Raw genomic sequence first — 25,000 nt, forward strand, 5'->3', positions numbered from 1 at the left:
CTCCCAGAATGGCCCAGATAAATGTCCTGTCATCTGCCAGAATGGCTCAGATAAATGTCCTGTCATCTGCCAGAATGGCCCAGATAAATGTCCTGTCATCATACCAGAATGGCCCAGATAAATGTCCTCTCATCTGCCAGAATGGCCCAGATAAATGTCCTGTCATCTCCCAGACTGCACAAATGTACGCACGGATACACACACACACACACACACACACACACACACACACACACACACACACACACACACACACACACACACACACACACACACACACACACACACACACACACACACACACACACACACACACACACACATATGAATACATGCATGCATGCCCACCCACCCACCCACCCACCCACACACACATTTTACAGTAGTTTAAACAGGTCAGGCCTATAGTGAGAGGGGCGGTTAGAGTCAGCTTTAGGTGTTCTGTGTCAGTTGAAGGTAAAACAGCAGTGTGGAAAAACACATAATAAAAAAAAAAAAACACAGACACCTCCTCTCCTCACAGGTCTCGTCTGGTTAAGATACAGGAAACACGCGCACACGCACACACACACACAGAAAGGATTGTTGCGGGGCCTCTCGAGTGGCTCAGTGGTCTAAGGTTACTGCATCGCAGTGCTGGAGGCGTCACTACAGACCCTGGTTCGATTCCAGGCTGTGTCACAGCCGGCCGCGACCGGGAGACCCATGCGGAGCACAATTATCCCAGCGTCGTCCAAGTTAGAGGGGGGGTTTGGCCGGCTGGGATGTCCTTGTCCCATCACGCACTAGCGACTACTTGTGGCGGGCCGGGAGCATGCAAGCTGTTTCCCCCGACACATTGGTGCGGCTGGCTTCCGGATTAAGCGAGCAGTGTGTCAAGAAGCAGTGCGGCTTGGTGGGGTTGTGTATGGTTGGACGCATGGCTCTCGACCTTTGCCTCTCCCGAGTCCGTACGGGAGTTGCAGCCATAGGACAAGACTGTAACTACCAATTGGGGAGGAAAACTACTGCCTGTAGTAGTTTATATACAGGCAGTAGTTGTACCGAGTCGATGTGCAGGGGTACGAGGTCATTAGTACTTGTAGTATTTATAGAGATGCAGTATTATGTGATTTTATAAAATGTTAATTTTTTTATTACCAAACTAGTTTATTTATTTATGTATTACCAAACTAGTGTATTTATTTATTACCAAATGAGTTCATTTATTTATTACCAAACAAGTTTATTTATTACCAAATGAGTTCATTTATTTATTACCAAACTAGATTATTTATTTACTACCAAACTAGTTTATTTATTTATTTATTACCAAACTGGTTATTTATTTATTACCAAACTGGTTTATTTAGTACCAAACAAGTTTATTTATTCATTAACAATCTAGTTTATTTCTTCATTTATTTATTACCAAACTAGTTAATTCATTACCAAAATAGTTTATGTATTACCAAACTAGTTTATTTATTACCAACTAGTTTATTTATTTATTACCAAACTGGTTATTTATTTATTACTAAAATAGTTTATTTATTTATTACCAAACTGGTTTATTTATTTATTACCAAATTAGTTCATTTATTTATTTCCAAACTAGTTTATTTATTATCAAACTAGTTTATTTATTTATTACCAAACTAGATTATTTATTTTTTACCAAACTAGTTTATTTATTTATTACCAAACAAGTTTATTTATTTATTACCAAACAAGTTTATTTATTACCAACTAGTTTATTATTTATTACCGAACGAGTTTATTTATTTATTACCAAAGTAGTTTATTTATTACCAAAACAGTTTATTTATTACCAAACTATTACCAAATTAGTCACTGCATCTCAGTGCAAGAAGCGTCAATACAGTACCTGGTTCGAATCCAGGCTGTGTCACATTCGGCCGCGATTGGGAGTCCCATAGGTCGGCGCACAATTGGCCCAACGTCGTCCGGGTTTTGCCGGGATAGGCCATCATTGTCAATAAGAATGTGTTCTTAACTGATTTGCCCAGTTAAATAAAGGTTCAATAAAGAATAAAAAATAAAATAAATATTTATTTATTACCAAACTAGTTTGGTCTCAGGTGAGTGTAATGTATTATTTGCCCCAGTGCTGCTCTCTCTCTCTCTCTCTCTCTCTCTGTGTGTGTATGTATGTGTGCGTGTGCGTGTGCGTGTGTGTCAGTGGGCAGTCAAGAAGAACCACAAACAGAAGAGGATGTGGCTTCAACAGAAAACAGTGAGCGAGAGAGAGCGAGAGGGGGGGAGAGAGAGAGTGAGAGAGGGGGAGAGAGAGAGAGTGAGAGGGAAAGAGAGAGAGATATGCAGTAACACAGAGTGAAAGTGAGAGAAATGGAAAACAGAAAGAAAACGACAGAAAGAGAGAGAGAATAACAGAAACCGAGAGAAAGATATATACCGGTCCACCTCAACATGTAGTCAGAGAGGCCTAAGGACTGGGCTTGTAGAAAACATTCATTTACATGCACCAGTGACTCCCTCTAGTGAACTGACTGGTATGTCAGATAATGTAGGCTATAGGAGGCCATCTGTTGCACTGAGATAGATTGAAAAGTAAAGCCGTGATGGAAAATCATCTGTCCAAGAAAGCTGTAGTGATGAGGCTATACCATGCAGCTTTGTCCCCATGTTATGAAACTATAGTCATTCTACTAATGACAGCTGGGGCTGAGTGGCACGTGCGACCTGAAGACTATACTATACTGTATAATACACACACACACTCCTGCACACACACACACACACACACACACGCACGCACGCACACACACACACCCTAACCTAACATTTCCCTATCAAACTGTGTCAAACCTCATGTAACATGTTATTGACCTTATACAGTATAACCTCCTCTCTCTCCCCACCAGGTGTCTCCCCAGTCCTACATTTCCCAGCAGTCTCTCCTGGAGTCTACTCTATACTCCGCCAACCACCAGGTGAAGAGGCGGAGCCAAGTGGAGCCCCCCAGCCCCGCCCCCGGCCAGCGACCCATGCAGGTCATTTTGTTTGTTTGTTTCTGTTTGATCAGTTTGATTCTGATGAAGGCCGTTGACGATGGAAATGTCATGTTTTCCTAACTTAAAATAGCTAATACAATCCCTTTCAAACAATAAAAAAACACTCACATAGCAAAGATGACGTTCATACATAAAGCTATTGAGGAAGACACAAAATGACACAAAAAAAGTCCAACACATATTTGCGTTGTACCGCTGCAGGTGCTGGACCTATGGGAGCAGTTCTCGGACCCCTCCACAGGGCGATGTTTCTATGTCAACACCGTTACCAAGGAGAGGTCCTGGAAACCCCCCCGCAGAGCCCGCGAACAGGTAACAGACATACAGTGCCTTGCAAAAGTATTCATCCCCCTTGGCGTTTTTTCCTATTTTGTTGCATTACAACCTGTAATTTAAACAAACAGAAAAGTGGTGCGTGCATATGTATTCACCCCCTTTGCTATGAAGTCCCTAAATAAGATCTGGTGCAACCAATTACTTTCAGAAGTCACATAATTAGTTAAATAAAGTCCACCTGTGTGCAATCTAAGTGTCACATGATCTATCACATGATCTCAGTATATATACACCTGTTCTGAAAGGCCCCAGAGTCTGCAACACCACTAAGCAAGGGGCACCACCAAGCAAGCGGCACCATGAAGACCAAGGAGCTCTCCAAACAGGTCAGGGTAAAAGTTGTGGAGAAGTACAGATCAGGGTTGGGTTATAAAAAAATATCAGAAACTTTGAACATCCCACGGAGCACCATTAAATCCATTATTAAAAAATGGAAATAATATGGCACCACAGCAAACCTGCCAAGAGAGGGCCGCCCATCAAAACTCACAGACCAGGCAAGGAGGGCATTAATCAGAGAGACAACAAAGAGACTAAAGATAACCCTGAAGGAGCTGCAAAGGTCCTCAGTGGCGATTGGGAGTATCTGTCCATAGGACCACTTTTATGCCGTACACTCCACAGAACTGGGCTTTACGGAAGAGTGGCCAGAAAAAAGCATTGCTTAAAGAAAATAATAAGCAAACACGTTTGGTGTTCGCCAAAAGACATGTAGGAGACTCTGTAAACATATGGAAGAAGGTACTCTGGTCAGATGAGACTAACATTTAGCTGTTTGGCCATCAAGGAAAATGCTATGTCTGGTGAAAACCCAACTTCTCTCATCACCCCGAGAACACCATCCCCACAGTGAAGCATGATGGTGGCCGCATCATGCTGTGGAGATGTTTTTCATCGTCAGGGACTGGGAAACTGGTCAGAATTGAAGGAATGATGGATGGAGCTAAATACAGGGAAATTCTTGAGGGAAACCTGTTTCAGTCTTCCAGAGATTTGAGACTGGGACAGAGGTTCACCTTCCAGCAGGACAATGACCCTAAGCATACTACTAAAGCAACACTAGAGTGGTTTAAGGGGAAACATTTAACTGTCTTGGAATGGCCTAGTCAAAGCCCAGACTTCAATCCCATTGAGAATCTGTGGTATGACTTAAAGATCGCTGTACACCAGTAGAACCCATCCAACTTAAAGGAGCTGGAGCAGTTTTGCCTTGAAGAATGGGCAAAAATCCCAGTGGCTAGATGTGCCAAGCTTATAGAGACATACCCCAAGAGACTTGCAGCTGTAATTGCTGCAAAAGGTGGCTCTACAAAGTATTGACTTTGTGAAAACTGGTGAAAACTTGAGCGTGCATAACTATTCTGTTTTTTTGTCTTATTTCACCCCACAATTTATTTTGCATCTTCAAAGTGGTAGGTATGTTGTGTAAATCAAATGATACAAACCCCCCCAAAAATCTGTTTTAATTCCAGGTTGTAAGGCAACAAAATTGGAAAAATGCCAAGGGGGGTGAATACTTTCACAAGCCACTGTAACAGGGATATAGAGAACACAGGGTCCTATGTTAATTTACAGACATGCAGACCACAGGATCCTATGTTAATTCACAGACATACAGACCAAAGGATCCTATGTTAATTTACAGGCATACAGACCACAGGATCCTATGTTAATTTACAGGCATAAAGACCACAGGGTCCTATGTTCATTTACAGATATACAGACCACAGGATCCTATGTTAATTTACAGGCATAAAGACCACAGGGTCCTATGTTCATTTACAGATATACAGACCACAGGATCCTATGTTAATTTACAGACATACAGATCACAGGATCCTATGTTAATTTACAGATATACAGACCACAGGATCCTATGTTAATTCACAGACATACAGACCAAAGGATCCTATGTTAATTTACAGGCATACAGATCACAGGATCCTATGTTAATTTACAGGCATAAAGACCACAGGGTCCTATGTTCATTTACAGATATACAGACCACAGGATCCTATGTTAATTTACAGGCATAAAGACCACAGGGTCCTATGTTCATTTACAGATATACAGACCACAGGATCCTATGTTAATTTACAGACATACAGATCACAGGATCCTATGTTAAGTTACAGATATACAGACCACAGGATCCTATGTTAATTTACAGGCATACAGATCACAGGGTCCTATGTTAAGTTCAACAGTACAACTATTTTTGGGGACAGTAGAGTCATTTTATCAACACTTTTTTAATGTTACCAGCAATGAGAAATAGTAGAACAGATCTGCTTTCAAACTAACACCCCTCTTCCTTGCTATAGGCTAGTCCGAGGGACGCTAACCACCTGTCTCTCCCAATCCCAGGCACAGAGAATGGCAACATGTACAGGGTAGGTCCACCTACAGCCCCCCCCCCCCCACTTAATGAAGTGTTGTAATGTGATTGTGTCGCTACTGTTGTCAACCTCGTGACCATAACCTAATAAAACAAGTGAGATGTACACACAAAATCATCTATTCAGATATTTGCTTCCTGTCTTCGTAAACAGTCTGTGGACTGCTCTTAATCTCTCCTGTTCTTAGGCCGTCATTGGAAAATAAGAATTTGTTCTTAACTGACTTGCCTAGTTAAATAAAGGTAAAAAAAGAAAGAAAATAATAATAGAAAGTTGATGCGTGTTTATTTTAACGTAGACAGGGAAAGCTACCCAGACACTGAACCAGAGCTTCATGGACAACAAGACTTCACAAGTTGTCACGGTAACACGTTGGCACTGCCCAGAAACAAGCCCTGACACGCTAGGGCTTGTGGAGATCTGATAGTGTTGGACAGTTAAAATTCTACCGACTTTATCAGAAGCTAAATTCATACCGCGTACACCTGTCCATTCTACATTGTGCCAGGCGAGTAGGAACTGTGGGTTGTACAGTTACAACAGTTGTTACAGTGTACTTACAGGAATAACCACACAGTGTTGTAAAGTAGAGATTGTGTCTGGGCTTCATCCAACTTCCACCCCGACTGACCTATAGTGCCTGTGTCACCATGGTAACTACAAAGATAAGACCAGTCAAGGAATTAAAATAAGTCTCTGTAGATAATGATTCTGTTGTCCTTGTTGTTACTGTTAGTGGTGTTATAAAATAAGTCTCTGTAGATAATGATTCTGTTGTCCTTGTTGTTACTGTTAGTGGTGTTATAAAATAAGTCTCTGTAGATAATGATTCTGTTGTCCTTGTTGTTACTGTTAGTGATGTTATAAAATAAGTCTCTGTAGATAATGATTCTGTTGTCCTTGTTGTTACTGTCAGTAGTGTTATATTGTTGATATGATAATATCTCTGGGTACGTCCCAAACAGCTCCCCGTTCCCTATATAGTACACTACTTTTGACCAGAGCCTAGAGTGCCATTTGGGATGCCGCCTCTCATTCTAGGCTTCCTTCACATGGCTTCCTTCACATGGCTTCCTGGTTGTGCATAGTGAGAGTGATGGTACATGCTGATAGCGTTAGGTTCCATATAGAAAGAGGAAGTTTATGCTGTGAGAGAGCGAGAGAGAAGGAGAGACAGAAGTGGATTTGGTGTTGTGGTTCCTCAGATGAAAAGGTGTGTGTGTGTGTCAGGAAGGTGCACTACAGCGGACAGTGGCGTGGACCGACTCTCCTATTGTTTTGCTTCGTTTTGATCTGGACTCTGATACGGGTGATATAGAGGCTACTGATGAACAGTGTGGCTGTAAGTTCAGTTTTCTTTCTTGTGTGTGAGAACGAGTGAGTGTAAGACAGAACTAGTTACTGTATATTTCTCAGTTAGCTTAAACACTCTTGTGGTCAAAGGTGCTATCTAGAACCTAAAATGTTTTTTTGGGGGGCTGTTCGCTTAGGGTAACCCTGTAAGAATATGTCGAAGATAAATACACAACGCAGAGACAGAGAACGAGAGGTTAAAAGGATGAGAAGACAATAGAGTAATAATGATGAAGGGAAATAGTGTTTTTTCTGTAATAGATAATTATTGCTCAATGGTTCAGAGGCATGGGAGGAACACGTCTTCTGAAATAGGATACTTGTTATTTGGCCATTGGCTTGTTTTATTGCAAGAAATTCTAATTGTTCAACCACAGACTAGCGCTGGATTATAAAACGACATGATGTCCCTTTGTTCTGTGGAGAGAATGACTGGAGAGAACCACAGGAGAGAATCACTGAGGACAGGGGAGAATGACCATCTACCTCCCCGTATGATTTGTCCTCTTCAAATAAACCTATTTTCCTCCCCCTGATTTGCTTTGGGGTCTGTTATTAAATAATAACATAAATCTCGAACAACCCTTTGAAGAACACTTTTTGGTTCCAGGTAGAACACTTTTTGGTTCCAGGTAGAACCCTTTCCACAGAGGATTCAACATGGAACTCAAAAGGGTTCTAGCTGGAACCAAAAAGGGTTCTCCTATGGGGACAACCGAAGAACCCTTTTGGAACCCTTTTTGGTTCTAGGTAGAACATTTTTTGGTTCCATGTAGAACCCTTTTGGAACCCTTTTTTCTCTGAGTGTCGTCTCATGTTAGTGCTTGCGTCTTCACATTTTATAGATAACAGACTAGTATGACTGACTGTACAGTACGTCTATGTGTACCAGTTTGTTCCAACAATATACACTTCAACAAGTTATAGATTTCAGCTATCTGTGCTTTTCACTATGGGGATCTGCTAATGTGGATCTTTAATAAATACTCATATTAACTGACATGTTTTGGAAGGAAAATCTATTATTAATTTATTTTAGTGTTGCGTAATGTGTTGGTCATTCTAGGCCAGTGTTTGCTGTAATTTGCCGTTGTAGTGAAGCAAAAGAAAAAATGGACTGTAAGGAAATAAACTATTCTTCCTCTTCTTTTTTTTAATCTATGTTCCAGCTCTCTTCAGACTTCCTGTACGGTGGGCAGATTGCTGACAGTGGCCGGGACCTGGGTCAGGTGACATTTGAATGGAATGTAGAGATGAATGGAATGTGTACAGGGGAAATAACTTCATTGCAACAAAAACAAGGAACTAAAAAGTTTAACAATACAACAACAGAACAATAATATCTACATTAAACACATTTTTCCAATGGTACTGTCAGAAGCAATCCTCTAGTAATATCCTCTAGTAATATCCTCTAGTAATATCCTCTAGTAATGGCTGAAACGGAGCTAAAGGAACGTATAAAAAAATGGTTTTCATGTGTTTTTTTATACCATTTCATCCACTCCATTCCACCCGTTATTATGTGCCGTCCTCCCCTCAGAAGCCACCACTGACATACACAGAGTAGCTGACCTGCCCCCCCCCCCCCCTCTGTGCTTCCTGCCTTGTAGAGCATGCAGAGAGCAGTTTCCTCCAACATCATCAGCATCACAGCTTTCAGAACAGGAGAGTCTCAGGGGGTTGTCCAGCGACGTCACTCTGCCCTACTGCATCATGGGACAGAGCAGCTCAGCCACTCACGAACCATAATACTGCCCAAGAACGGCAAGGTACACACACACACAAATACTGGAACACATGTTAGCAGAATGACACAGACCTATTGGTTGTCCAAATCTAATCTCGGTTACCCAGAAGTAAAAGTAAAATTCTCTTCTGAAAGTTAGTAAATTCCTGTTTTACTTCAGGGGGGGGGGGGGGGGGGATAACCTTTGTGATAACCTTTGTGAAAAGGAATGAAGCGACGTCTCCTCCCTCACAAACAGAAACTCTACATTTTTGTTTTCATGAAGGTTTACGATAGAGTCAATTTTGACTTTGTGGCTGCGCATCTGATAATATTCTGCCTGTCCCTCCTGTGGGAGGCAACCTTTGAATCCTACTGAAAAACACAAAACAATCAATATATTTCAAAATGTCAGTACATGTAAAAATGTGAACATACCTGTACTGTATTGTACTGTAATATGTAGTTCAATTATCATTGAAAGATGCACATCTCACCTGTAGTTTTGCTGGAAAATTCGTACTGTTGATGAAACTGTTGAACGCTGCAGATTTGGTTGCAGCCTTAAACCGGCCTCTCTCAAAGAGAGACCATGGTTTACAACATGGTCAATAATTGTGGCCTTTATCTCATCAGAGACCACCGCTCGTGGTCTTCCTCTCCTTTGTCCTCCACGTATTCTCACTCTCCCTGCCACTCTTCTTTCCCCAGCAACCTGTCTTCTTTAATCCATCTTTCCAAACTAAATCATTCCGAAGCCGTCCTCTTTTGTCTGTTTGGTAACGAGACTAAAAACAGGACACTTGGGTAGGCTAACAGCTGAAATTGCAATCAGCTGTGTTTGGAATGATTAAAAATTCTGCTGAGACTTTCTATATGTTTCAATCTGGTTACTGCAGAAATGCACGACATTTGCCATCATTCTGTTTTGAATGTGTTTTTAACCGTTTTGGAAACAGTGTGTTAGCATTTGGAAACGTGCTGCAAATATATAGTTTAGCAGGTGGTGGAGTATGGATGAGAAAAGAGTTAATCGATTTCAGAGAATGTGGTCATTGAATGTATTTTGTGTGAAAACAATGAAAATGTATTCACAGTTTGGTCCACATATACTTCTGTTTCGCTAACTGTGTGAAGAGTTTTGACAATGTGACTTCAGTTTTGACCAATGCATGTTAGCAATTTTAAAAAACTGTAACAAGTGCAAACCGTTTATCATCCATACAGGCTTAAAAATCACAGCCTCAGTTTAAGCACCGCCTTTGTCCAATCCTGATTTGTCCAAATAATCAATGACAAAAACCAAAAAACAGGAATTACTGCTGCTGGGAATCACATAATTCTATGTGGGCCTTGGCAGATTCTCACCATTTCATCTGTCCACGAGAATCTATTCACGAGAATCTATCCACGAGAATCTATTCACGAGAATCTATCCTCGAGAATCTATTCCCTAGAATCTATCCACGAGAATCTATTCACGAGAATCTATCCTCGAGAATCTATTCCCTAGAATCTATCCACGAGAATCTATTCACGAGAATCTATCCACGAGAATCTATTCACGAGAATCTATCCTCGAGAATCTATTCCCTAGAATCTATCCACGAGAATCTATTCCCTAGAATCTATCCACGAGAATCTATTCCCTAGAATCTATCCACGAGAATCTATTCACGAGAATCTATCCTCGAGAATCTATTCCCTAGAATCTATTCCCTAGATATTTGTCCAGACCTAACATACATGTGTTGTTCGTAGCTGGGCCAGCAGTGCAGAGACTGTTCCTACCCTGGGACCAGTGTTGTGGTGGTGGAGCCTCCTTCTCCAGCCACCTCTCCCTACAGCAATGACAGCTCCACACCGGTGAGTCTCACATCTCAAATGTCCCCATCTGTCCCTCTGTCTCCGCTGTCTCCCATCTGTCCCTCTGTCTCCGCTGTCTCCCATCTGTCCCTCTGTCTCCGCTGTCTCCCATCTGTCCTTCTGTCTCCGCTGTCTCCCATCTGTCCCTCTGTCTCCGCTGTCTCCCATCTGTCCCTCTGTCTCCGCTGTCTCCCATCTGTCCCTCTGTCTCCGCTGTCTCCCATCTGTCCCTCTGTCTCCGTGGTCTCCCATCTGTCCCTCTGTCTCTGTGGTCTCCCATCTGTCCCTCTGTCTCCGCTGTCTCCCATCTGTCCTTCTGTCTCCGCTGTCTCCCATCTGTCCTTCTGTCTCCGCTGTCTCCCATCTGTCCCTCTGTCTCCGCTGTCTCCCATCTGTCCTTCTGTCTCCGCTGTCTCCCATCTGTCCTTCTGTCTCCGCTGTCTCCCATCTGTCCTTCTGTTTCCGCTGTCTCCCATCTGTCCCTCTGTCTTCGCTGTCTCCCATCTGTCCTTCTGTCTCCGCTGTCTCCCATCTGTCCCTCTGTCTCCGTGGTCTCCCATCTGTCCCTCTGTCTCCGCTGTCTCCCATCTGTCCTCTGTCTCCGCTGTCTCCCATCTGTCCTTCTGTCTCCGCTGTCTCCCATCTGTCCTTCTGTCTCCGCTGTCTCCCATCTGTCCTCTGTCTTCGCTGTCTCCCGTCTGTCCTTCTGTCTCCGCTGTCTCCCATCTGTCCCTCTGTCTCCGTGGTCTCCCATCTGTCCCTCTGTCTCCGTGGTCTCCCATCTGTCCCTCTGTCTCCGCTGTCTCCCATCTGTCCCTCTGTCTCCGTGGTCTCCCATCTGTCCCTCTGTCTCCGTGGTCTCCCATCTGTCCCTCTGTCTCCGCTGTCTCCCATCTGTCCTTCTGTTTCCGCTGTCTCCCATCTGTCCTTCTGTCTTCGCTGTCTCCCATCTGTCCTTCTGTCTTCGCTGTCTCCCGTCTGTAACCCCTGTCCCACTGTCCATCCATGGTTCTAGTGACATGTGCAACTCATTCCCTAGGTTGTTGCTGTAAATGTTTAGCTTACTGTGTGGCACCAACGTGGGTCATCAGAGCAGCCAGTGAATTAGCCCTCTGTATCAACAGTTAATCTCCCCTCCCACTTCCATCCTCAGGAGCTGGAGAAAGCAGGTCTGCTGAACAAGACCAAGATAGCAGAGGGAGGCCGGAAACTGAGGTAGACTGTCCGTGATATGAAGAAGATATTATCCTCTGCACCCTGTATCTACTGTATAGGTGTGGTGGAACCGTAAACGTCACCCTGTGTGTGTGTGTGTGTGTGTGTGTGTGTGTGTGTGTGTGTGTGTGTGTGTGTGTGTGTGTGTGTGTGTGTGTGTGTGTGTGTGTGTGTGTGTGTGTGTGTGTGTGTGTGTGTGTGTGCTCTCCTGATGTGTGTTTTAGGAAGAACTGGAATCCCTCGTGGGTGGTTCTGGTCGGGAACAGTCTGGTGTTCTTCAAGGATCCCAAATCCCAGACCCCCTCCAGCTGGGTAAGATAGTCATTGAGTTTAACTATCATAGATGGAGTTTAAATATTATTATTTTTTTATATATTTTTTTATGTCTCAAGACTGCTTTCTTATTGGTCTCCAGAAACCAGGTAACAGTCGTCCGGAGAGCAGTGTAGATCTGAGAGGAGCCGTGGTGCAGTGGACCAATGACCTGTCCAGCAAGAAGAACGTCTTCAAGGTCAGACACACACCAGATGGGAGGGATGTCCCTCAAACCACCATTTTATTTATTTGTATATCATTTCATTGGCATTTTAAGATACTTTATTTCACCCTGTATTTTAGGGAAGTCAAATGTGTCTATTTTAGTCTCACTGAGAGAGAGTGAGAACTGCTCTAGTTGTTTTCTCTGTGAAAAAACATTCTCACGTCCTCTTGAGAGGAAGTTCAGTATCTGACTGTAGGTGTTGTAACAGGACTCTATGAGCACCAGGGTTTCAGACAATTCAATGTCAATTCAATACATGCCTTAAAATTCAATGCGTATTTTATATTTCCAGAATTGTTATTTTGAATTCATTTCCCGAATTGTATTATTCATCCTTTCTGTAACTAGGCAAGTCAGTTAAGAACAAATACTTATTTACAATGACGGCCTACCCCAGCCAAACCTGGACGATGCTGGTTCAGTTGTGCGCCCTATGGGACTCCCAATCACGGCCAGATGTGGTCCAGCCTGGATTCAAACCGGGGAATGTGTGATGCCTCTTGCACTGAGATGCAGTGCCTTAGACCGCTGTGCCACTCGGGAGCCCGAATTGACTGAATAATTAGTAGTAAGAAGTAGTACTGTACCTGGTGAAGTAGTCTGTGATTTGGGACTAACCCACGGTACTTTGTCTGTGTGGTAGCTGAGGACGGTGACAGGGAATGAGTTCCTACTGCAGTCAGAGACAGACTCACTGATCAGAGAGTGGTTCAACACCATCCACAGTGTCATCAATAGACTGGTGAGTTTCACACGCTGAGTGTGTGTGTGTGTGTGTGCGTGCGTTCGTGCATGTGTATTTGTGCGTGTTTGTGTGCGTGTGTGTGAGAGCTCTAGAACCGTTTGCAAGAGATATTCAGCCACAGGAGGTTGGTGGCACCTTAACTGGGGAGGACAGGCTTGTGGTAATGACTGGAGTGGAATCAGAGGAATGGTTTCCGTGTGTGATGCCATGCCATTCGCTCCGTTCCAGCCATTATTATGTCCCATCCTCGTCTCAGCAGCCCCCACTGTATTCAGCTACTCTAGGAGGACAATGGAAGGGAATTAAAAGCCTTTCTTTATGATCAAACACCAACTTATTTTAGAATCTAGCTTTCATCAGGGCGCTAACAAATGGTTAACAAAGTTGTCTGGTACAAGTTGAAATGGTCTTCTCTTCTATAGGATCGGGAGAATCCCCTGGACAATGTCCTGCTGTACTCTCTGAGGAGGGCGGGCAGTCTGGAGATGTTGGACCACAGTGGAGACGAAGAGGACAGTCGAGGATATAAAGCATCACGTGAGTCTCTCCATCCATCCATTGCTCCAAGGATGCTGTGGCTGTGGCTGTTGCTGTTGCTGTGGCTGTTGCTGTTGCTGTTGCTGTTGCTGTGGCTGTTGCTGTGGCTGTTGCTGTGGCTGTTGCTGTTGCTGTTGCTGTTGCTGTGGCTGTTGCTGTGGCTGTTGCTGTGGCTGTTGCTGTGGCTGTTGCTGTGGCTGTTGCTGTTGCTGTGGCTGTTGCTGTGGCTGTTGCTGTTGCTGTGGCTGTTGCTGTGGCTGTGGCTGTTGCTGTTGCTGTGGCTGTTGCTGTGGCTGTTGCTGTGGCTGTTGCTGTTGCTGTGGCTGTGGCTGTGGCTGTTGCTGTGGCTGTTGCTGTGGCTGTGGCTGTGGCTGTTGCTGTGGCTGTTGCTGTGGCTGTTGCTGTGGCTGTGGCTGTTGCTGTTGCTGTGGCTGTTGCTGTGGCTGTTGCTGTGGCTGTGGCTGTGGCTGTGGCTGTGGCTGTGGCTGTTGCTGTGGCTGTTGCTGTGGCTGTGGCTGTGGCTGTGGCTGTTGCTGTGGCTGTTGCTGTGGCTGTTGCTGTGGCTGTGGCTGTTGCTGTGGCTGTTGCTGTGGCTGTTGCTGTGGCTGTTGCTGTGGCTGTGGCTGTGGCTGTTGCTGTGGCTGTTGCTGTGGCTGTTGCTGTTGCTGTGGCTGTTGCTGTGGCTGTTGCTGTTGCTGTTGCTGTGGCTGTTGCTGTGGCTGTGCTTCCTCCCAGTGGTCTATTTATCTTCACATTTCTCTAAAATCGACACTAAAGTTGGTCTATCTTTTTTTTTCTTGTACTTCTTGTTCCTGGTGCCTTCCCTCCTTCGCTCCCTCCTTCGCTCCCTCCTTCCCTCCCTCCTTTATTGCTCTCCCTCTGCCTCACTCCCGGTGCAGTCCCTCGTTCTGCTTCCAACGTGGAGAACTCAGAGAGGAAGCGTGTTCGGAGCAGACTGAAGAAGTTCATCCTCAAGAGACCTCCACTACAGATCCTACAGGAGAAAGGACTCATCAAGGGTGAGATCACTGGCTGTCTCTGTTTCTCTCTCTCTCTCTCTCTCTCTCTCTCTCTCTCTCTCTCTCTCTCTCTCTCTCTCTCTCTCTCTCTCTCTCTCTCTCTCTCTCTCTCTCTCTCTTCGGAGTGCATGCTGGGAGTGAGTCGTCAAGCAGGAGTGATTGTGAGAGCGACTGGATTTCTTTTCACTCTATTGGGTGTTGGTATGTAAATATATATATATTGATTAGTTTAGTTGGTTTAAGGGTATTTTTTCTAAATATTAATAAGAAAGTATAGGGGTGGTGGGATAGTTTGAGGTTGTTTTTGTTTGTCGCGAGGGCACAACCAGCGGGGGGGGCGGGTGGAAATGGCCACTCGTGGAGGTTTGGAGTATGAAAGACTTAGTCGAAGGAATGGAGTGAAGATTCCAGCCGCGGCTGGCTGTTCAGTAGAAGAATGTAGTCTTGCGGTGGGTGCTATCATTGGGTATGATAGCATCAAATCAGCCTCAAGGATGAATAGCGCTGTAGTGATATTCTTAGATTCTATTGAAAAGGTGAATAAAATAGTCGAGACGGGTGTGGTGTTGCGGGAAACACAGACGCAGGTATTTCCGCTTATGAATCCGGCGAAAAAAGTGATACTTTCTAACGTGCCACCTTTTGTTAGAGATGAAGTGCTGGAGCGAGAGTTAGCGCGTCATGGTCAAATCGTATCTACAATAAAGAAGGTTCTTTTTGGATGCAAATCTCCGTTGCTGAAACATGTCGTGTCTCATAGGAGGCAAGTGCATATGATCTTAAAAAAGGACGTAGAGGAACTGAATTTAGCGTTCAGTTTTAAGATTGATGGATTTGATTATGTATTTTACGCTTCGACTGAATCAATGAAATGTTTTGGTTGTGGAAGAGAGGGGCATTTGGTGCGCAGTTGTCCCGAGAATGAGCGCGCTGAGACCGGTAGTAGTTATAGTGCTGGTGCAAATAACGCACCACCGCGAAGGGATGAAAATGCTAAGGGTGCAGGGGAAGGGAGAAGGTGGGCAGATGTGGTTGGAAAAGTAGGAGAAGAAGGCATTGTGGATAAGGTGGAAATTGTGGTAGATCAGAACAAAGAGGGAGGGGAAACAGGTGGTGAGATTGCGACTGCAGTCGCTGAGGTGGTGTTGGAAAATGAAATTGGAGGGCAAGAGGAGATTGAAATAACGGAAAAAGAAGCAGATGTTTTCAAAATACCTAGGAGTAAAAGGAAGAACGTAAGGGGGGGTGAAGGGTCTAGTTCTAAGAGAAAGGTAGAGAGTGATAAATCAGTTGAAGATGAACAAGTGGTAGAGATGGTAGAGTTTTCGTCTGGGGAGGATAGCGAGAGTGAGTCTTCTGACGCGTCACAACAATGTAGCGAGACAAATGAGATAGAAGGGAGATATGGAATTGAGAAGATACGTCAATTTCTGAAGTTGACAAAAGGGAAGAAATATATGCAGGATTACAAAGTAACTGATTTTTTCCCTGAAAGTGAATTGTTTATTGAATCAGCAAAGTTTCTGATGTCAAAGATTACAGGAGGAGGGTTGAAAAGCCCTGAAATTGCTAGACTCAAGAAAGTGGTCACGAGAGTGATAAGTGATGTAAATTTGAAAGAAAATGAAAGAGTTCAGTTGCAGTTTTAACTCTGTAAAGAGATGTGGTGGCTGTATCATCATCTGTATATTTTTTTCATCCATGAGCAGTTTTAAGATTTCTTCTTTAAACGTAAATGGGGCAAGAGATGGTAAAAAAAGAGCCATGGTGTATGAGTTAATTAGGGGAAAGGGAAGTGACATAATTTTTCTACAAGAAACGCATAGTAATTTGGAAAATGAAGTCATGTGGCAAAAGGAGTGGGGTGGGACAGTGGTGTGTAGTCATAAAAACTCAAAAAGTGGGGGGGTGGCTATTTTGTTCTCAAAAGGGTTTTTGCCTTTGTCTTATGAGATTGAGGAGATAGTTGAGGGGAGGTTATTAAAAGTCAGAGCAAGGTATGAAAACATCACTATGTGTCTGATAAATGTATATGCCCCAGTGGTGACAGTTGAGAGGGTATGTTTTTTAGAGACATTATCAAATACCATTGAGAAATGTAATAAAGAGGATTATTTATTTATTGCTGGGGATTTCAACTGCACAGTCAGCGATTTAGATAGAAATCACCAAGAACCTCATATAGCCTCAAGGACTTTTTTAAAACGCCTTATTGTAACACATGAATTGTGTGATATTTGGCGGAGTCAAAATGGAGGAACAAGGCAGTACACCTGGGCGCATGTGAGAGAGAACATCATTTCTATGGCTAGGTTAGATAGGTTTTATTGTTTTGAGCATCAATCTCAGGTTTGTAAATCAAGTGTGATAACCCCAGTGGGATTTTCTGATCATTGTTTAATAACAGAGGTGGTGTTCATTAATGATGTAAAACCCAAAAGTGCATACTGGCATTTTAATACAACTTTATTGAGTGATGCTCATTTCAGGAAATGTTTCAGTGTTTTGTGGGAGAGGTGGAGGTCTCAAAAGGCCAGTTTTATATCACTTCAACAGTGGTGGGATATAGGGAAAATCCAGATTCAACAATTCTGTAATCAATACACGAGGAATGTCACCAAGGATATCACCAGATCAATGAAAGCCTTAGAGGTTGAAATAGTGGAACTCATGACGTTGGTTGAGACCACAGGAGATCGAGGCCATACTCAGGCCCTCAAGAAGAGAAAAGCTGCATTGGCAGACCTGCTGGGTATCAGAGCACAGGGGGCATTGGTGAGAAGTAAGTTTCAGGGAATATCTGAAATGGATGCCTCATCCAAGTTTTTCTTTGGTTTAGAGAAAAAGAATGGACAAAGAAAAATTATTCATTGTCTCAAATCAGCTGTTGGACAAGAGCTCACTAGCCCGAGTGAAATTAGAAAGAGGGCAGTAGAGTTCTATGCTGAGCTCTATAAGTGTGAGTACAAAGAGGATAAAACAGTGACACAACAGTTCTTTGATGGGCTCCCAAAGGTGGCTGCAAAAGCTCAGGTTGAGCTGGAGCAACCGTTGTCTTTGCAGGAGTTATACACTGCATTAAAAGGCATGGACAATGGAAGGGCACCAGGCATTGATGGGCTTCCCGTTGACTTTTTTAAGTCTTTTTGGGCTATGTTGGGAGAAGATTGGCTAGCAGTAGTTAATGATAGTTTAACCGGAGGGTTACTACCAATAAGCTGCAGAAGGGCTGTCCTCACCCTATTGCCCAAAAAGGGTGACCCTAGGGAGGTGAAGAACTGGAGGCCGGTGGCTTTATTGTGCACTGATTATAAGATATTGTCAAAGGCTTTGTCCAACAGGCTGAAGGAGGTGATGGGGCAAATCATACATACGGACCAGTCCTACTGTGTTCCTGGCAGGCAGATAGGGGACAACATTTCTCTGATTCGTGATTTTTTGGACGTCTCTAAGGCAATTGGGTTGGAGGCTGGTCTAATTTCAATTGATCAGGAAAAGGCATTTGACCGAGTTGAACATAAATATTTATGGCACACGCTTGAGGCGTTTGGGTTCAGCTCGGGTTTTATTGCCATGATAAAGGTGATATATGGTGACATTGAAAGTGTATTGAAAGTTAACGGTGGTTTGAGTGCTCCTTTTAAAGTGTGTAGAGGTATTCGGCAGGGATGTTCTTTGTCAGGGATGTTGTATGCCATTGCTATAGAGCCACTACTAAATAGCATTAGAAGTAGCATTGAAGGGGTGTACCTTTCAGAGGATATTCCTCCTATTCGTCTCTCAGCCTATGCTGATGATGTAGTTGTGTTAGTGAAAAATCAAGCGGAGGTGGATAGTTTGAGTATAATGGTTGATCGTTTTAGGGGAATATCCTCTGCAAAGGTAAATTGGGAAAAGAGTTGTGCTTTACAGATTGGGAAATGGGCTGGAGGGAACATGGCTTTGCCAGGGGGGCTAGAATGGTGTAAGGGAGGTTTTAAGTATCTTGGAGTGTACCTAGGAGATGAGGGGACTATGGAAAAGAATTGGAGTGGGGTGGTTGAAATGGTGGAAGGGAGGATGAGGAGATGGCGTTGGTTATTATCTCGTATGTCATATAGGGGGCGCACTATTATAGTTAATAATGTGATTGCCTCTGCACTGTGGCATCGGTTGTCAGTTTTAGAACCACCATCTGGCCTTCTGGCTAAGATACAGGCAATTATTGTGGATTTCTTTTGGGATAAATATCATTGGGTTCCACAAAGTGTTTTGTATTTATCAAAAGAGGAGGGGGGACAAGGTCTTGTACATCTTGCTAGTAGAGCTGCTGCTTTCCGGTTTCAGTTTATTCAAAGGTTGCTTTATGGACCGGAAAATGTGGTGTGGAGAGGGGTGGCAGGTCTTGTATTACAGAGGGTTGGAGGATTAGGATTAAAGAAGGCTTTATTTTTGGTTGATAGTAGACAGATTTCTAGGGAGGGAGTACCTCCGTTTTACAGAGGCCTTCTCAGAGTGTGGAGCATAATGAAGGTGTCCAGACGAAATTCAGCGGAGTCAGTGCATTGGCTGTTGGAGGAACCGCTGGTGTATGGGGCAAGACTGGATTGTACAACTGCAGCTGTTCCACATTTCTCCAAGATTCTGGTGAAGGGCAAAATAATCACCTTAAAACAGTTAATGGCCATGGCTGGGCCCGCCTTAATGGATGGAAGACGGGTGGCTGAACATTTGGGGATGAGGTCGGAAAGGATTGTCGGACAAATGTTGGGGAGCTGCAGGAAGGCTCTGTCAGAGGAAGAGTGGGGAATGCTTAATAGCCAAGAGAAGAAGGTACAAGATGAAGACGTCGCATTTCCAAGACTAGGGATTACACCAAATATCCCAGAGTCAGAGAGAAAGGGTTTATTGTTGGATTTGAGAGGGTTGGAGGAGGTGGGTTTGGATGAGGTGAATGGGAAGGACTTGTATAGGGGGTGTGTAAAGGTGTTAAATAAAGATAAATTGAAAAATAGAAAAGACACTCCATGGAGGGTAAAATTGGGAATTGATGACAAGGTAAAGCCAGCATGGAGAGCACTGTACAAACCACCGTTACAAAAGGGTACTGGTGATATGCAATGGAGGGTTTTACATGGCATTATTGCAGTTAATGCTTTCGTATCTGTCATTAACTCAGAGGTTAGAGATGGATGTCCTTTTTGTAATATAAGAGAAACCATTTTTCACTGTTTTATGGAGTGTGAGAGGATAAAACCTCTATTGGAAATACTGGAGTCTTTGTTTAGAGCTGTAGGTGAGTTTTTTAATAACAATGTTTTTATTTTGGGGTTTCAATATAGTAAGCAACAGAAAAGAAAATGTCAACTGTTAAATTTTATTTTGGGACAAGCTAAGATGTCAATTTTTTTGAGTAGGAAACATAAGATAGACACGGGATATGAGAAGGATATAAGATGTGTTTTTAAAGGATTAGTGAAAGCAAGAATAAAAGTGGATTTTGAGTTCTTCTCAGCTGTAAAAGATCTCCCATTATTTGAGGAGAAGTGGGCATATGAAGGAGTGCTTTGTTTTGTAGAGGAGGGGAAATTATTTTTTGTTGAGGAAATAAGTTGAATGTATATGTTCTTTTGTATTTTTATTTTATTTATTTTGAGTAGGAATTACATTTATTGTTTCATTTCTGAAAAGGCAGTGTGTCATTATTTATGTTAATAATTGAGTAGAAAATAAAGGTTTTATAAAAACTCAAAACTCTCTCTCTCTCTCTCTCTCTCTCTCTCTGTCTATTTCTCTCTCTCTCTCAATTCAATTTAAGGGGCTTTAATGGCATGAGAAACATGTGTTTACATTGACAAAACAATTGAAATAGATAATAAACAAAAGTGAAAGAAAAAAAAAACACTCACACAAGTTCCAAAAGAATAAAGACATTTAAAATGTCATTTTATGTCTATATACAGTGTTGTAACGATGTACAAATAGTTAAAGTACAAAGGGAAAACAAATAAACATAAATATGGGCTGTGTTTACAATGCTGTTTGTTCTTCACTGGTTGACATTTTCTTGTGGCAACAGGTCACACATTTATTTCAGTGCATCTCAGTTTCCACTTCATTTTGTGGGCAGTGTGCACATAGCCTGTCTTATCTTGAGAGCCAGGTCTGCCTTCGGTGTCCTTTCTCAATAGCAAGGCAATGCTCACTGAGTCTGTACATAGTCAAAGATTTCCTTAATGTCACGCCCTGACTTTAGTTATATTTGTTTTCTTTATTTTTTGGTTAGGTCAGGGTGTGACACGGGTGGTTTGTTTAGTTTTTGTATTGTCTAGGGTTTTTGTCTTGTCTAGGGTTTTTGTTTGTCTAAGTGGATTTTGTATGGTCTAGGGTTATGTAGGTTTATGGTGGCCTGAGTTGGTTCCCAATCAGAGACAGCTGTTTCTCGTTGTCTCTGATTGGGGAGCCTATTTAGGGTGCCATTGTCCATGTTGGTGTTGTGGGTAGTTGTTTTCTGTTTTGTGTTGCTGCACCTTACAGGACTGTTTTGTTTTCGTTTCACTCTCTTTGTTATTTTGTTTAGTGTTTCTGTTCTAATAAAAATAACATGAACACTTGCCACGCTGCGCTTTGGTCCGATGACTACTCTTCATCCGAAGACGAAAATCGTTACACTTCATTTTGGTTCAGTCACAGTGGTCAGGTATTCTGCCACTGTGTACTCTCTGTTTAGGGCCAAATAGCATTCTAGTTTGCTGCTTTTATGTAAATTCTTTCCAATGTGTTAAGTAATTATCTTTTTTTCTTGATTTAGTTGGGTCTAATTGTGTTTCTATCCTGGGGCTCTGTGGGGTGTGTTTGTGTTGGTGAACAGAGCCCCAGGACCAGCTTGCTTAGGGGACTCTTCTCCAGGTTCATCTCTCTGTAGATGATGGCTTTGTTATGGAAGGTTTGGGTTTTTGAGAATTAGCGGGTATCAACCTAATTTTGCTCTGCGTGCATTATTTGGTGTTTTACGTTGTACACTGAGGATAGTTTTGCAGAATTCTGGATGCAGAGTCTCAATTTGGTGTTTGTTCCATTTTGTCAATTCTTGGTTGGTGAGCGGACCCCAGATGTCACAACCATTAAGGGGAATGGGTTCTATAATGATTCAAGTATCTTTTGCCAGATCCTAATTGATATGTCGATTTTTATGTTATTTTTGATGCCATAGAAGGCCCTTCTTGCCTTGTCTCTCAGATCGTTCACAGCTTTGTGGAAGTTACCTGTGGCACTGATGTTTAGGCCGAGGTATGTATCGTTTTTTGTGTGCTCTAGGGAAACGGTGTCTAGATGGAATTTGTATTCGTGTTCCTGGCAACTGGACCTTTTTTGGAACACCATTATTTTTGTCTTATTGAGATTTACTGTCAGGGCTCATGTCTGACAGAATCTGTGCAGAAGATCTAGGTGCTGCTGTAGGCCCTCCTTGGTTGGGGACAGAAGCACCAGATCATCAGCAAACAGTAGACATTTGACTTCAGATTCTAGTAGGGTGAGGCCGGGTGCTGCAGACTGTTCTTTCTAGTGCCCGCGCCAATTCATTGATATATATGTTGAGGGTGGGGCTTAAGCTGCATCCCTGTCTCACGCCCTGGCCTTGTGGAAAGAAATGTGTGTGTGTTTTATGACAATTTTAATGTCTTATGCTTTTCCCTCAACACCACTTTCCATCAATTGAGCTGCCACAACCCTCTGAGAGTAGTGGCAGCTCAATTCCATGGAACTGGTGATCAATTCAGTTCATTGACATTTCTCTGGTGTTTGTTTTCATTGAATAATGAAGTAGTGTGGTATCTATGAATGTGTCCGTGTCTCTCATGACCTCAGATCACAGTTCTGTGAGTGTTGACTGTAAATCTCTTTAGACCAGATCATATTTAGTCTTCTTAAACATGCTGCTGTTGTTGTGATTTACAGACCAGGTGTTTGGCTGTCATCTAGAGATGCTGTGTGAGAGAGAGAAGAACAATGTGCCTCGTTTCGTCAGGCTCTGCACTGAGGCTGTGGAGAGGAGAGGTACAGCCATAAACATAAAACAATGGGTACAGTACAGCCTCTGGCACTCACTCCCCTGTGGGTACAGTACAGCCTCTGGCACTCACTCCCCTGTGGGTACAGTACAGCCTCTGGCACTCACTCCCCTGTGGGTACAGTACAGCCTCTGGCACTCACTCCCCTGTGGGTACAGTACAGCCTCTGGCACTCACTCCCCTGTGGGTACAGTACAGCCTCTGGCACTCACTCCCCTGTGGGTACAGTACAGCCTCTGGCACTCACTCCCCTGTGTTTACAGTACAGCCTCTGGCACTCACTCCCCTGTGGGTACAGTTTGGCTGTAGGTAAACAAATATTTTGTGGAAGAGAGGAGAATGTTTACTGCACATTTATATCACATTGAATTGATTTATAATTGATATGGATTGTATGGGTTTTAAGTGTTTTAACCATCTGTGGTTGTTGCCAGGGTTACATGGAGTTCCAGTGTGTTGTTGCCAGGGTTACATGTCCTACCTGTGTGTTGTTGTTCAGGGCTGGAGACAGACGGTATCTACAGAGTGAGTGGGAACCTGGCGGTCATCCAGAAACTACGCTTCTTAGTCAACCATGGTGAGGGAGGGAGTACGGGAGGAATGAAGGGAGGGAGGTATAAATAGAGGGAGGAGGGATGAAGGGAGGGAGGAGGGATGAAGGGATGAAGAGAGGGAGGAGGGAGGGAGGTATGAAGAGAGGGAGGGAGGTATGAAGAGAGGGAGGAGGGAGGGAGGTATGAAGAGAGGGAGGGAGGTATGAAGAGAGGGAGGGAGGTATGAAGAGAGGGAGGAGGGAGGGAGGTATGAAGAGAGGGAGGGAGGTATAAAGAGAGGGAGGAGGGAGGGAGGTATGAAGAGGGGGAGGGAGGTATGAAGAGAGGGAGGAGGGAGGGAGATATGAAGAGAGGGAGGAGGGAGGGAGGTATGAAGAGAGGGAGGGAGGTATGAAGAGAGGGAGGGAGGTATGAAGAGAGGGAGGGAGGTATGAAGAGAGAGAGGGAGGGAGGTATGAAGAGAGAGAGGGAGGGAGGTATGAAGAGAGAGAGGGAGGGAGGTATGAAGAGAGGGAGGGAGGTATGAAGAGAGGGAGGGAGGTATGAAGAGAGGGAGGGAGGTATGAAGAGAGGGAGGGAGGTATGAAGAGAGGGAGGAGGGAGGGAGGTATGAAGAGAGGGAGGGAGGTATGAAGAGAGGGAGGTATGAAGAGAGGGAGGGAGGTATGAAGAGAGAGAGGGAGGGAGGTATGAAGAGAGGGAGGGAGGGCGGTATGAAGAGAGGGAGGAGGGAGGGAGGTATGAAGAGAGGGAGGAGGGAGGGAGGTATGAAGAGAGGGAGGAGGGAGGGAGGTATGAAGAGAGGGAGGAAGGTATAAAGAGAGGGAGGAGGGAGGGAGATATGAAGAGAGGGAGGAAGGGGGGAGATATGAAAGGAGGGAGGAAGGGATGAAGAGAGGGAGGAGTGAGGCGGGAGGAAGAGAGGGGGGCAGGAGGAAGAGAGGGAGGCAGCAGGAAGGGATGGAGGGAGGGGGTATGTTCTGAAAAGCATCCTACACTACACATTTAATTGTTTTAAGCCCAGAGTGCTTTATAATGGACATAATTTAGGATTCCACTCTGAACGAGAGTAACCTGATTCCGACCTGCTTAACCTTGTAGGCTAAATGACTGTTGGTTGTTTTTTGCAGAGCGAGCGGTGACTACAGACGGACGTTATATGTTCCCTGCGGAGTTGGTACAAGGTAGACAGACAGATGGAGACTGTAGAACCAAGATGGCTCACAGTTTTCATCCAAATGCCTATCTGTGTGCACTGTACTCACTCCATACATGCAAAAACACACGTTTGTTTGTCTTGATGCTTTCCATGAGTCTATTGTGTTGTCCTTGCATCAAATATTTCTGTTTGAGTAAACTATAAATTCAAGTGCCTATGTGTGCTTTTACACGGTCCATTGGTGCCACCCAGTGGTTTAAGCAGAGTACTGCAGTTTGTGTTTTGTGGAACACCTTAGCCCAGCTCACCTGACCAATGTTTTGTGATACTAATTTGGACAGTAGATAGAACCTTAAATCAAACTCTTGAAGAACCACCGTTATTGAGTGTACAGATGTAACTGTGACACTTTGAGAAACATTGTTCAGGAGGGTCGTATTGTGTTTTGCCTTTCTCTCCGC

General features: G+C 43.8%; 1 protein-coding gene across 5 annotated transcripts in view; it reads left to right on the forward strand.

The window, feature by feature from the left end:
- LOC139553803 (rho GTPase-activating protein 15-like) overlaps positions 1 to 25,000 on the forward strand; it is a 64,875-nt gene that overhangs the window by 35,401 nt on the left and 4,474 nt on the right. For 4 of the 5 annotated variants that reach the window (XM_071366519.1, XM_071366488.1, XM_071366503.1 and 1 more), the window contains 15 exons: positions 2,886 to 3,014; positions 3,237 to 3,347; positions 5,696 to 5,764; positions 8,293 to 8,352; positions 8,737 to 8,895; positions 10,614 to 10,718; positions 11,872 to 11,933; positions 12,158 to 12,245; positions 12,349 to 12,444; positions 13,118 to 13,216; positions 13,642 to 13,756; positions 14,656 to 14,775; positions 22,714 to 22,812; positions 23,326 to 23,403; positions 24,511 to 24,564. In XM_071366519.1, coding sequence (XP_071222620.1) covers positions 2,886 to 3,014; positions 3,237 to 3,347; positions 5,696 to 5,764; positions 8,293 to 8,352; positions 8,737 to 8,895; positions 10,614 to 10,718; positions 11,872 to 11,933; positions 12,158 to 12,245; positions 12,349 to 12,444; positions 13,118 to 13,216; positions 13,642 to 13,756; positions 14,656 to 14,775; positions 22,714 to 22,812; positions 23,326 to 23,403; positions 24,511 to 24,564 — 1,444 coding nt within the window. The remainder of the gene's footprint in view (positions 1 to 2,885; positions 3,015 to 3,236; positions 3,348 to 5,695; positions 5,765 to 8,292; positions 8,353 to 8,736; positions 8,896 to 10,613; positions 10,719 to 11,871; positions 11,934 to 12,157; positions 12,246 to 12,348; positions 12,445 to 13,117; positions 13,217 to 13,641; positions 13,757 to 14,655; positions 14,776 to 22,713; positions 22,813 to 23,325; positions 23,404 to 24,510; positions 24,565 to 25,000) is intronic. The other variant, XM_071366510.1, reaches the window with a different exon arrangement.

The sequence above is a fragment of the Salvelinus alpinus genome, chromosome 2 (assembly GCF_045679555.1).
Source record: "Salvelinus alpinus chromosome 2, SLU_Salpinus.1, whole genome shotgun sequence".
In the NCBI taxonomy this organism is placed as follows: domain Eukaryota; kingdom Metazoa; phylum Chordata; class Actinopteri; order Salmoniformes; family Salmonidae; genus Salvelinus; species Salvelinus alpinus.